Here is a 13,291-nt window from a genome sequence, read left to right on the forward strand (position 1 = left end):
AGCATGCACAGGAAGTTTCCCAAGGGTACTTCTTAAAAACAGCTCAATTAACACATACCTTGATGCTACAGCAGACCCCTGAAGGCCAAACCGCTCATAGTCTCCTCCATAAATATCCTTCACCAGCTTATCCACATTGGTGCTGTCTCCTTTTGCGGCCATTTCTAGCGCTTCTTCAAACGTCTCGCAGCCGGTGAGCAGACAGCACAAGCCCAGGAACGTTCCTCCTCCAAGACTGAAAAAGCACAGTCCCTTCAGACCAGCAGCGTGAACCAGCTTTTACCACAACTCTTCAGATTCCCACTTTCAACAAGGTCTATGGAGCTACCAACTGTGTCTTGCAACTCCTTCCTTAGAGGAGTGAAGACAGACACCCTAAATTGAGTTTCTGTTTAACTTAGGTGTCATCCAGTACAGTTTTAACTGAGCTATTCTTAAGTCTTTAATACTTAAATAGGAGAGATTCTACTAAATAAAGGGTTAGCTAAGAATAAAGTCCAATCCAACACCACAGATACCACTTTGCTATTTGTAGCACTCTTAACGATTTTTCTTGTGCAAGAATAATTAGCCAGGAGAGCACTCAAATCTGTTATGAAAGAATAAACAGTGAACAAAGTTAAATATCTATACAGGGGCAGGCAGCCAAGACAGATCTAGCCAGTGGCAGGAAGCCACTGGTTGGTTCCTGTTCAAAGTAAGGCTAGTATCAGTCCTGAATGTTCCTTCCCTGCAAGAACTCTGAGCAAGGAGCAGTCACTTTAGTTCTTGTAAAGGCTCAAGTACAATATTTACTGACTATATAAATTTAGCAGGGAGGATTTAGCTGTGCATAACAGGTTGCTAACCTGTTAAAATTTTCCTTTGACTCTTCAGTCTTAACAGACATGAACTTCAGCTTTACTAACCTCTACATCCTTCCTCATTTTTAGTTAGTCCCTGAGAAAGTTAGCTTATTTGCACTGACTGCAGTCCCACCAACTGAAGCCACTGTAAACAAGAGGATCAGTGACACACCACACTGGCACTTCATCAAAAAGCTCAGGAGGTCAGATAGGAACACCATTTAGTCCATGCTCTTGGACTATTGGGCTTTTCAGAACACATCTAGTAGCACCATAATATACTCAGTGTCTGAACAATAGAAAGCTCTCCACATCAGCCACAAGACAGTACTGATTTCATCATTTATAACAAGTCAACAACCTACTGCAATCATGTTGTTCCTTACACAGTGAAAAGGATCAGAAGCACATCTACAGATGCCAAGACGACTGTTCCTGAAAAACCACCAGAACTGCAAGACTAATACTTCTCCCATTCAACTTGTGTCCATCTGTACTGTATACAAAAAAATGGCTCATGGCTACCATTGTGACAAAGAGATGCTCTAGACAAGGCAACACAAGACACATGGGCAGTCATGTGCAATATACAGGAGAAACTTTAATATGTACCATGTACTGAAGAACAGAAAGCAGCTTTGGAAGGAACTATAGCAACCCCAAGAAGCTTCTTCAATTGTTGTTTTGAAAGGTGATTTTTTTTTTTAAGGTTTCTGTTTTGGTGGTTTGTTTGCTTTTCTTTTTACTATTACTATTTACTATTACTAGATTATGAAAAACAAGGTATATCAGTTCAGTTTTCCAGAAAAAAGCTGGATAGATTTATTAGTATTTTTGCTACATCTCTGGATGGACACATCTGTAACTAAATACTTTCCTAAAAGTTAGCACTGTTTCCAAATCTTCCAAGCAAACTTAACCATGCTTCAGGCTGGTTTTTTGACCCTAAAAACAAACCCACTCTACTGAACTCCTGAATTCCTGAACAGAGCAGGCACATCTAAATCCCTTACTGAACACAGGCCAGAGACCATTTCAACTCAGCTCTACCCTACAAATCAGTTCAGACAGCACTAGCTGACCGAGGCTGAAATCACACTGATGACAAAATAACAGTGAATTCAGACAATCACATTCTAGTCTTTACACACTGGCATTCCTTCATTTACCAGTATAGTCCAAAGACTAGTGCAATCAGTAAGGAAACAAGGGATCTAGTGAGATTTCTGTGTCAAAATCAAGTCTATGAAGTTTTCCTATATCCTGGGCACATCCTAACTACTAAGCCCAAAAATATTTAATTAATCAGACTGTTCCAGGAGATCAAAGCAGGGGAGAGAAGATTCATTTTCTGGGACAACTTGATCTTGGTAATTCACAGCAAGAGATGGGAACTAGGTAAGAACACCAACAAGAGACTAAGGCAGATGTAAAGTTGAATGGATCAATGATTTCCCTTATGTAGACCCCACCCTGAAGGAATCCTACAGTGTTTTCAGCCTTGCTACTGGCTTTTAAAAGAAATGGAAAGACAAACACAATTTGGGGCTGCACCTACTGCTCACACTGTCTAGTTCTACCTTTTCAATTACTAAAGAGAAAAGAGAATTAAAAGAAACAACATTAAATTTACCTGGATCCTGTAACTCTCTTATAATTGTCCTTAGAATACACAGCTAGGATGCTGACCCCTGAGCCAATGTTAACCAGCAGCATAGGATATGGATTATCAAGGCAGTAAGGCTTTTTCTGGCACTGTTCAGGATCTGTAGGATTTTCAAAGTAATAGCACTCTGGTTGGCCATTGAAACCAACAGAATCAACAAAAAGGAGGCCCTGGATTAAACAGTCCAATTCATCCAGTTTATGGAGCTGTAGGTCAGCAATCTGAAAAAGAACAACAAGAAATGAATAAATAAATATTTCCTAGTAAAATACAACACTAAGAAGGACAAATGGCTCTGTTGAAGCACTTTGATCACTTTAATAGTAACACATTATCCTATTTAAACAGTACAAAGATCTGAGCATGAAGTCTTAAATGAAAGTTTGCTATCTGACAACAGGACCTCCCAATGTTGTGAGCAATGATGTGCTATGTAGTAATGCCATTTAGTTCCTGTGCCTGCGAGACATTCCCTGCTCTGCAAGCAGGAAATATTTCTCCCCCTTGGTATTCTGAAGCAGTACATTTCTTTCCCCTCACTCCCAGCCCAAGAGGAGCTGCAGCTTTTGGGGAGTATCTGACACATGCCTACACATCATCGTTTCTCAGGATGCAAAGTACTTTAGCTCATCATCCAACTACATTTCCCATAAATTTAGAGAAATTTTCAATAGAAGCATTAAGATGTGCATGTTGTATTAATATGCATTAAATATACAGTGAATTATGTTTAAAAGATGACCTTTTTTTTAGCATGGCACCAGTAATCTGGGAGTTATTTCTTTAAATTATGATGAGCACTTCAAAATGCATAACGAAAAACACTATGTTTGGTGAAAAAACATACAACCTTCCCAAAAAAAAGGATTGTCAGGTCTATGCCCCCAGAAAAATGTTCGTAAATATAAAATGTTTGTAAAAATACAATTTTAACAGAAAACAGAAAATTTAAAAAAAAGGCTGACAAAGGACTTTCCCTCTGAGATTTCCCAGGTCACCAAAACTGTGCTTAAGCAGACATGTCTACTTGCCATAGCATTCTATTCACTAGAATTAGAAATCATATCCCTTTCTAAAAATAGAATACAGTGACAGTCTGCAGAAAGTCTCCTTTCCAGTTTTAGGTAGAGGAGAGGGAGTGAAAAAAAATTGTAAAGTTGCCCATTCAAATCCTAAGGTTATTTGCATCCTCACACATGCAAAGCCCATCTCACCTAACTCTACTTTCTATCAAAAAAAGTGACAGAGTACTACAAACAATAGAGTTAAACAGGAGAGAGCCAGTTCTCAAACATTTGCATATTGCAGGATGTTTTTATAACAGCTAATGGAGAAGACTCAAATGGGTAAGTATGTCCTATTTTTAATACTGGAAGCTATATTAAATCACTGTAAAGAGGAAAGATATTTTTAGGGAACAGGCACGGCCAATAGGTTACATTCTTTTGAGTTATTTAAATCTCTCCTTTGAGGTCTTTCTCTACTTGTACATTGGTCCAGCTTGCCGTAACTGAAAGCCAGCTCACTCTTTGGGTCTGCCTTTCTGTTCTACTTGCCAGTCCTCAAATCCTGGAACCACGGAAAAGAATTAAGATCAAACAAACCAGCAGTCTCAGAGACTCAATATACATCCAGTTGTTCATAGGACAACAGAGATAGGTGGATATAATTTCTTCTTGTTTCTGTATTTCCTCTGGTAACTTCTGCAATCCCTTCATATTTTTTTCTTTGTCAGTACATCGCTACACAAATTGCAATTACAGAAATGCAGCATTAAAGACTTGAACTAGAAGCTGCTATACAAAGACAAGTCACTAGCAGATTTATGTTCCCTACTGTCAAAACCTCTGTTCCCCTGTAAGCCAAATACCTGGCCACAAGCTGCTTTTGTCTGATCCATGCTACACTTTTACAAATAGGTAAGCACTAGTCAGAGACCTTGCAAGACACAAACAAGCAATACAAATCCCAAGAGCAAAGCACATCTGGCATCAGTGCAAAAACACAGACAAAATCCTTGGTTCTACAAACTCTCCAGTCAGCCCACCAATTTTGTAAGAACAGAACAAAAGAAACTAATCCAATTCTTTCTCAAGCACTATACATAGAGATTTCATTAGGTCCAGGCCTCCATGTAAAAAAGACATACTAGAATTTGTTTTGCTTTTTATAGCTCTGTGCTATATTTAACAGCTGATATACTGTATACAGAAAAGTTCTATTACTGCTTTCTTTCATGTATGAATTTCACAGCAGAATGAAAAACTATTTCCCTGTGTTGTTGCAGCAGTCTGGTTTTTATTTCTCAAAGAGCAAGACTGGCATCAGTATTCTATGTCAATTCACCTTCATTCAGAGAACCACGAGCTCTGCAGCCATCAGACACCCAAAGCTCCAAGCAGCTTAGAGAGCTACCGCTGTTCTTGCCAAAGAGAAATGAGGGGAAAGTTGCAAAAATGTAGTAACTTAATCTTGTACAATAAGCCATGACAGAGCCAGTGTCAGAATTCAGTCCCTTTCCATGCCAATAGAACTGCCTTTATGCTATTCGTTTCTTTGCTCACAATGTCTCAAAGCAGCAAAACTGCATTGCAAAATAGATGTGCCCCACACCACTGTAACTAATTTACAAACATTTTTTTCCTGCTGGCCATCACCTTACCTACACACACTACTTACCCTCAACTTTCAGCTGTTCAAACCTCTTCTCCTTGCAGGAACCAAAGCTTAGGTAAAAATATGCAAAAACAAAACCAGAAGCTGCATACCGAAGCACATTTTAATTGGATGTTTTTCCTACAATATTTACAAAATGCATTTGCAGGTATTTCCCAGCTCTTTATAATACCTAATGTGAAGGCAGACAGCATAATGTTCAGCTTGCTCTACTCTGCACTCCCATAACTATATTCAGCACAGTGTCTCTATAGAAAAGTTATGTCAGAAAATTGTGCTATGAGAGGAACAACTGCAGAACAAAGTTGTATAGAGGACCCTGGAGGGAAATTTATGATGGTTACAGGGAAATCATATGCACATTTTTTAAAGAATTATTTTTCTGCGCTATAGCCAGACTGTTACTTTTTTTTTAGACTGTTTTTCAAATACTGGGGAAGGGAACAAACCATTTCAGACCTCAAGAAACTCTCCAGGACCACCAAATCGAGGGACTGAGGACTTCAACCATGCTTACAAGCAGGTGCAACACACCAAGAAAGTAGCCAACACTCCCTCCCGTGACAATTCACACTGTTACATAGTTCTGGAGAGCACAGGAAAGTCTGAACCTGGATACAGTTACAAGTTCATTTGTCACTTGAACTTTCAATTAGCAATATAACTTTTTTTCCTGTAAGAAACTGTTAGGAACATAACATCTTGCAAGTTTTTAATTACCAATTACAACAGCCTCATTTACTATATCAATCTGGCTTTTATTACTTCTGGGCAATGCTCCAGGTTTTATTTCTTAGAATAGCTTACAATCTAGCTTTTCCTTCCATCTCCCTCCCATTACCTCTCCCCCACTTTCATAAAGACATACTTTGCTTTCTTTATATTTTGATCATTTTCACTTCAACCCCCATCCCTCTTCTTTATGGAGCTGGAAAACAAACGACTCACATTCAAACAAGACAAAGTCTAATGCAAGCACATATCCAGCATTCACTGAGGCAGAAAACAAGATTCACTCTGTAATCAGCTCTGGGCAAAAAAAGCACTTGTCTGGAATCCTTTGCAGAGGTCTGCCCTCTTGCCCAGCTAGCTGTAGGGATGTCTCCTTTCTCCTGATGGGGAAGAGATGCACATTGTTTCTCCAGAGTCCCTCTCAGGAGTTTCCTAGCTTCTTCTTGAGATGGCTACAGAAGGTATCGTGGTTACTTGATGCATTCTGTGGATGCTGCATTCAACTCCAGCCTAGTCTACACGCTACAGGCCAGCAGCTATGGCCTAAGCACAGCCTCCTCAAGCAAGAAGACTTTTCAGTGTCTTATGATAACTTAAATTACATAGCTTATTCATCCTACAACATGGGACGGTGAGTTTATTTGTTTTAAGATAAATACAGTCTACAAGTCATCAGGCATTCAGTTCATACCACAAAGTCAAGCCTTAGAATCAGCTAGTATTCGGCACAAGGAAATCGCTATCCAGCAGCCAAGCTCACGTTTAAAGCATTTTTGTTACAGGTTATGGGGAAGGTCAAGGCCTGAGTTTGCGTTGGTAAGAGATTTCCTTCCTCTCCTGTCCCAAATGTTCTTGACTAAGCAACTGGGGGTTTTCTGGCCCACCCCCTGCTCCCACTGAAATCAGCAGTAAAATTTCTTTCTAGACAAGTCAAGTTCTGCAAATGTCTGTTTAGGAAAGGATTACAAAAATCCCACCTTTGAGCCATTGCAGTCAACAGAAATTTGGCAACAGTGCAGGTTTTAGACAAAAGTCTGAATAGTTCTTTCTTCTCTCCTCCCCCATGTATGCTTTACATTTGCTTCACAAAACTGAGGGGCAGCCTAAGAATTTGTTCCTCATTACATTAACAGCAAACTTCTGCGCAAGTAATGTACGTATGCTATCATGGAGGAGTCAGAGCATAGAGATTCCTATCACAGATATACAAGCAAACAAGTCTAAGTACTCCTTACTTTTACAAAAGTGGTCACTTGAGTATTTATAGAATATGCAGAGTGACAGTGCATGTTGGGGAAAGGAGGAAGGATTATCAGAATTAGGCATCAGATCCATCCATTCCTTAACATCACTGTTACCTGAAAATAAAGACCAGTCATTCATAAAAGGAATAAGAAAGAACCCCCCCCCCCAAAAAAAAAAAAAAAACAACAAAATGAAAATCAAGAAAAAAAACCCTAATCTGGAAACAGTCCTTAATTACTTTCTGATGCTTTCTTCAATGAACATTAAGTATAACCATATGGTTGGTAAAATATTCCTGTGGCCTAGTTTAATGAATAGAGTTAGTTTTCCTATTTCTAAGGGAAGCATTCAGATGTTAAGAATGAATCACATGATTTGCCAAGCTACTGATTATTACTGCTGGCAATCACCAAGCAAACCACAGAGACTTCTTCAGATCTCCTCCTACCCTATATGCTGCAGATCACAAGAGGGAGGTCAAATTGCTAAACTTAGGTAGCTTTGTAGATTTAGCTGCCTTTTTATGGCACAGAAAACAGGCTTAAGGTAAACAGAAGATGCCTCACCATTTTATCTTATTTTTTTAATACACAAAAGCAACAGAGATATCTAGATCAAACCTATTCAACCCATTTAGGGGTTCAGGATTAGGCAATGGAACAGGCAAGTGACAACAGGGTGTTTGCTTGTCTATTTTAAGGAGAAAAAGCTTCTGTAATCTTAGAAGGCTTCCTTCTTTGGGATTTGAATGCTGTTTTGCAAGACATTGGAGCTTCTGTCCAAAATCAATGCAATTCTAGAAGTCACACAAGCATTAATAAATACAATGAAAGAAAAATAATTTAAAAGCATATACATAGGGAAATAAAGGGCCAGAACAAAAGCATGTTTGTGAGATCAAACCATGAGTTTCCTAGCATTAGGTCAGATTTTTTAAATGAAAATAACAACATTCAAACATACCTTAGTTTTTCCACATTGCTTCTAAGTAAATAAACATTTAAAGTCTCCTCCATATAAGGCATTATACAATACTGAATCCTGCAACAGTAAGATTTAGACTTGGCACGTATTCTCTACTTCTGTAGGTGCATTAGAGTGATCAAATATTTGAAACAGACATTTCGCTGCTTTGAGAGAGCAGCCCTGAAGCTGTTGTCCAGTGTCAATTTACAGTCAGCAGAACACACTGAGAAAGCCAGCTGCTGTTACAATGGCTAATGAAGTGTGACAATTTAAGTGCCAGCACCCAGAACACCCAGGCCTTTGAGAGGGATTAAGAAAGCAAACCTTCATGTAATGGATAGTATTTTTCTTCTGTAATTCTCTATAGGTATTATAGTTTGAGCCAAGAAACATTTGCTGTAAAGGAAGGTGTGGAACTGGATAGCTGGAAAAGGTTTCCAAATCACTCACTTAAAGTGTGAGTGCACTTCACTGATTGCATTATGCAACAAAACCCCAATAAAGGCTGGCTGGGGAGTTTTCTTAAACTACCTGCAAGTGTTGTAGCACATTGAATGTTAACCAGCCCTGCAGAGATGTGGGATTTCACGCTGAAGTCCATCAGTTATTTGCTATGTGAACTCATATATTGGCTCAACAGATAGAAAAACAGCCTGAACTTCAACTATGCTTCAAGTGCTGGATTGACTATACTGCAGCTTAGACAAGACTGGTCCCTCACTGTAAACTGCATATTTATGGGAAATAAAGCCAAAGCTACAGAGAGGAATGCTTAGCTGTGATAGCTATCCGGTAACTTCCAGTTCAGTTCTACAGCTGTGGGAGTAAGGGACACAAAATTCCTTACAAAGTAAGAAACTGTACCTGCTATTACATGATGCAGACTCCCAGAACTGAAATCAAAAGCTAGCTGGTACTGTCATGCTTCCATACATTGTTTCTCCCCCATGCTCCACCAAGACTCTTGACTTCACTCTGCTTGAATGTTAATACAAAGGGAAGTGAACCTGAATCAAATTTCCAGGCAGTATAGCTTCATTTCTTTTCCAATAAATAATCAGTTTGCAGGTACCTGTATAGTGTCAAGGCTTCTGTGTTGTCATAATATACCCTCAGGTTGATTATGAAGCATCTGATCACCACAGCTGTACTCTAAAAAACCCCACATTTACTAAATACATCCTGCACAGTAATACCCAGCACGTAGAACACGAATACCCTCCCCTCCTCTCGCCGTGTTCTCAGCAATGCCACCAGTTGACAATGTGAATTGGTTCTGTTAATCTTAACCAGTTAGGATGGACAAAAAAAAATATTATTCTCCCTACAAATTTTAATAGAAGGGCTCCCATGATGCTTTTCCAAAGTACTTCCCCTTGATCTCATATGAACTGTTCACTTACCGTTCTAAAGTCCTCCTCAAACTTGTAAGCTCCACCTCCCGTGGCACAGAGTGTAGTGTGCAAACTGGAGAAGTTCTTTTCACTACCCATCTGTATGAACCTGTGCATGGCACAGCTGGGAAAGCGGATGAAGTGCAGGTTTCCTTTGCGTCCACACATAGTCAAATTTTTCAGTTCGAGGTGGACATCACGAATGCCAGTTTTACCATAGGCTGTATTGGAGGTCAAGTATTTCCTAATGCTTTTCAGGTTTTCCACCTCCTCCTGTTCCTCCTCTGCAGTAATGTCCTTAGGTTCAAAGTAGACCAGTTTAACCAACGTTCCACCGATATCCATTCCAAACCATGGGAACGCTAAGAACAAAGGGGTTGGGGAGGGAGACAGAGAAAGTCACTATAAATATACAGGGTAGCCATGTCACTGAAATAATTTGCTGAATGACAATTTAGTGCAGTCACAGTACCAGATATGTGTTCCTGAAAGCTGAGGGTCACTTACATGCCCATTTCACACTCTCTAAGTTAAAGCTTCATAAAGCCTCAGTTGAGACTTTAGAATAAAGAATCTCAAAATATTATTCTGTGGAGAAGCAGGGTTTAATAAAATGAAAAATGTCTTTCCCAGGAAATCATTTCACTCTTCAGTCAGCACCTCTTGACAGAGCACATTTACTGCATTTCACCCAATCGGCACCAATGGGTAAAATGAAATGAAATTGCATTTCACCCAATTGGCACTAATTCTACCAATACACTAAAGGGGGAGGAGGAACAAACAACCAAACAGAAGAAAAACATTTCTCAAGTCATGTTCCCACTGTGTAACATCTACTTGCCTTTCCAAGCCAAGTCAGAATTTCCAGTCACAAAGCTCTGTCTGAAGAGCAACAATACAGAACTCCCATTATGCTGGAAGCCTCCAGACTTCAACCCACCAGCACCAGCAGCTCTTGGAACTGCACCCACAAGTGAGCTGGCTTTTGTTCAGTATTTACCACTGACAGACTTCTTTGGCCACAGACTGATTTTCTTTGCTGGTATATCTGTTAGTCTATCATACTGCTATATAAGAAATGCTACTATCTGCTTCTCAGCGTACAAGTATTTCCCCCAGCTGGCTTAAGTTCACCAAAGCCTTTGTTCTCTTAATATCAAGAGAAAATTACTATGGAGAACATGTAGACAGAAGATCCTAACTGAATCAGGTTGGTCTGCCTGCTCCACTTACATATGCGTGCATAGATTTTAAATTGTTAGTCAGGTAACTTTATGAAGTAATAAAAAGTGATAATACAAGATCTATATACAGGCAGTGCAGAAGGAGGCAGCTTGCAATGTTTCTTAGAAAAATTAAATTAAAAACACTGAGTATATGGCTAACATCTAAGATAAACATCTAAAATAGTTATACAGTTACCTCTCTCCTTTTAGGGAGAATCAGGTAGACTTGGTAGAAATGTGATTCTACCAACTAGGGCATCCAGCTTAGTGTTGATACAAACTTGAAACCATGTGCATAACTGATTTTTCTACCAGTGAATGTAAAGGCAAACAACTTGGAGCAAAGATTTTAATAAGCATAGGAGGTACTCAGCTTCAAACTGAAAGAAGCTTTGAGTCTTTTTTTTCTTACCACAAAGGTCTCAGCATCATTCTTGTCTGGTTGAGTAATTCAAAAGTCACAATTTTTAACACACCCTCCTTGCTCAAACCAATCCTTAAATGTCAGATGTTTAATACAGTTATTTCACTCCACTGCTGTATGCCAAGTAATTGAATCTTTAGTTTCTGCTGCACTTTCCTTAAGGACAAGACAGGCATAAGGCACAGACTCCAATGAAGTAGCTCACTTACAGTTCAGTTTTTCTGAGAGCATCTACTTTTATCTGTTGTAAGGTCTAAATTTTTTTTTCCATGCCGTACAAATTGCAAGACACTGAAATTAAGTCTAATTTGCGGTTTGGTAAGATACATCATCCTATGCAGATACATGAGAGCTCCCTGAAATGGGAAGAATTCAAAACAAGTGTTTTTAAAACAGGCTTTATTTTAAAGAGGAAAAATATGATACCATAGACTAACCTGTAAGTCAAACACTTTTGGAAGTACAAGGTAAATATTTATGCAAAAGCTGTCTGGTCCACACTGCACAACATTCTAATGCAGTGCAGCTCAGGATGCCAATCCCATTAGTGATTTACACAAATCTTTATTTAAGTGACTGAGAACTTTAATTACCTGTCCCCCTGGAACGGTAAGTCTCCTCCTCAGATATATCTTAAGTGGGCAAGCAGGAAGCTTAATTTTAAAAGCAGCATGGTTGGACTACGCGATACAGAATCAGCCCGCAGCTAAGTGTAAGCCAACTTCCGATATTTTTCATTAAGGGCATAAAATTTGCAACACTCTACCCTGCAACTACAGTTGCTTTTAAGCTGCAGAGTAGCTTTCATCTGTAAGGGAGGGAAAAGGCATTCCATCCTCCTATTCAAACACAAGACCAACAATAAACGTGTCAAGTACTAACAGCTGAGATTTATTCATAAATGACTGCCAAGACATTTAATTTTATATCTTAACATTTTGAGAGGTTGTAACTAAATCATTTACAAAGAATAAGTACTTTAGAAAACAACTATGAAGTTATTTCAAGTGTCTATAGCTCTTGGGATAGCAACACACAATGCTTGCATTTAAAAAGCAAGCAGAAATACCAGGACACTTCTTTTTTAGCTTATTTTCTCTACGAATCTAAGTTCTTTTCATTTTGCTTGTTGTGAGCCAAATGGAGAGCTACAGAAAGAAAATTTGCTTTTAGAACAGCAGCAGTTTTCTTCACAGCTTTTAGAACCAACTATCTATTGGAATCACTTGCAAGAAAAACACCATGTCTCCAGGTTCCTGAAATTCACACTGAAATTCACATAACTTCTGTACAACTGGAGTGACAGTAAACACACTTCTGTATTGTAGTGATTATTTAAAAAAAATATTCATTGTATCTTTTGTTACTATCAATATGTTCCAAAACTGAAACACCATCAGTTCTTTTCAGTATCTTGAGATAATTCCTCTCAGCTGGTACCTATACACTTCAGCTTTCCTGACGCCACTGAATGAGGTGCTCATGGGAGCTTGCAGGCAGACAGGGAGGTGCTCCTGGGCTTTGCTGCCTCTCTGAATACATGGAATAAGATGATTCAGAGGCTATCCAGATTATCAGAGCCCCCAGTACTACAACCAGGGGGTATGAAAGAAAGAAAAGTATAGATAAGGTCTCAACAGACTTGAGGGAATGGTAGAAAAATTGTGGAGGTGTTTTTTTATTGGTTTGGGTTGTTTGTGTTTTTTTGTTGGTTTGTTTCAAACCGAAAGTCCAGCATTTCATTGATAACCTGAATATACGTCCAATTTCTTGAATTATAAAAAGCCAGGAAAGCAAGAAGGGGAAAGTAAAATCCATCACACACATACCTTGGGCTGATGGCAGTTAGTCAAAATTGTACGATTTAATGGCCAGTCTCTTCGCGAACGAAGAACCGGGGAAGGTCTTTCCACCTTCCAGCCTGCGCATTGGATTTTTTAGGTGAGACACAGTGTGCGCGGAACTGAGCCCACCCTTTAATCCTGAGGTTCATCTGCCGGGGCCAAGCACGCTTGGACGGTGGCAGCGAGGTCCTCAGGACGTAGATGGATTGCCTTACAGGGCTAGCGAGTTCCATCTGCCCGGGGAGTGTCCTAACCGGGAATCGAACCCAG

At 39.4% G+C, this 13,291-nt stretch overlaps 1 protein-coding gene across 6 annotated transcripts in view; it reads right to left on the bottom strand.

Moving 5' to 3' along the window:
• The window catches only part of PANK1 (pantothenate kinase 1), a 36,215-nt gene that overhangs the window by 7,580 nt on the left and 15,344 nt on the right, over positions 1–13,291 (bottom strand). For 5 of the 6 annotated variants that reach the window (XM_027880514.1, XM_027880511.1, XM_027880510.1 and 2 more), the window contains 3 exons: positions 9,534–9,886; positions 2,479–2,732; positions 59–235 (listed from right to left, as the gene is read on the bottom strand). In XM_027880514.1, coding sequence (XP_027736315.1) covers positions 59–235; positions 2,479–2,732; positions 9,534–9,869 — 767 coding nt within the window. In that variant the 5' untranslated portion in view covers positions 9,870–9,886. The remainder of the gene's footprint in view (positions 1–58; positions 236–2,478; positions 2,733–9,533; positions 9,887–13,291) is intronic. The other variant, XM_027880515.1, reaches the window with a different exon arrangement.

Source organism: Empidonax traillii, unplaced genomic scaffold, assembly GCF_003031625.1.
Source record: "Empidonax traillii isolate 1590-97213 ecotype Southwest subspecies unplaced genomic scaffold, ASM303162v1 scaffold70:size1330859, whole genome shotgun sequence".
In the NCBI taxonomy this organism is placed as follows: domain Eukaryota; kingdom Metazoa; phylum Chordata; class Aves; order Passeriformes; family Tyrannidae; genus Empidonax; species Empidonax traillii.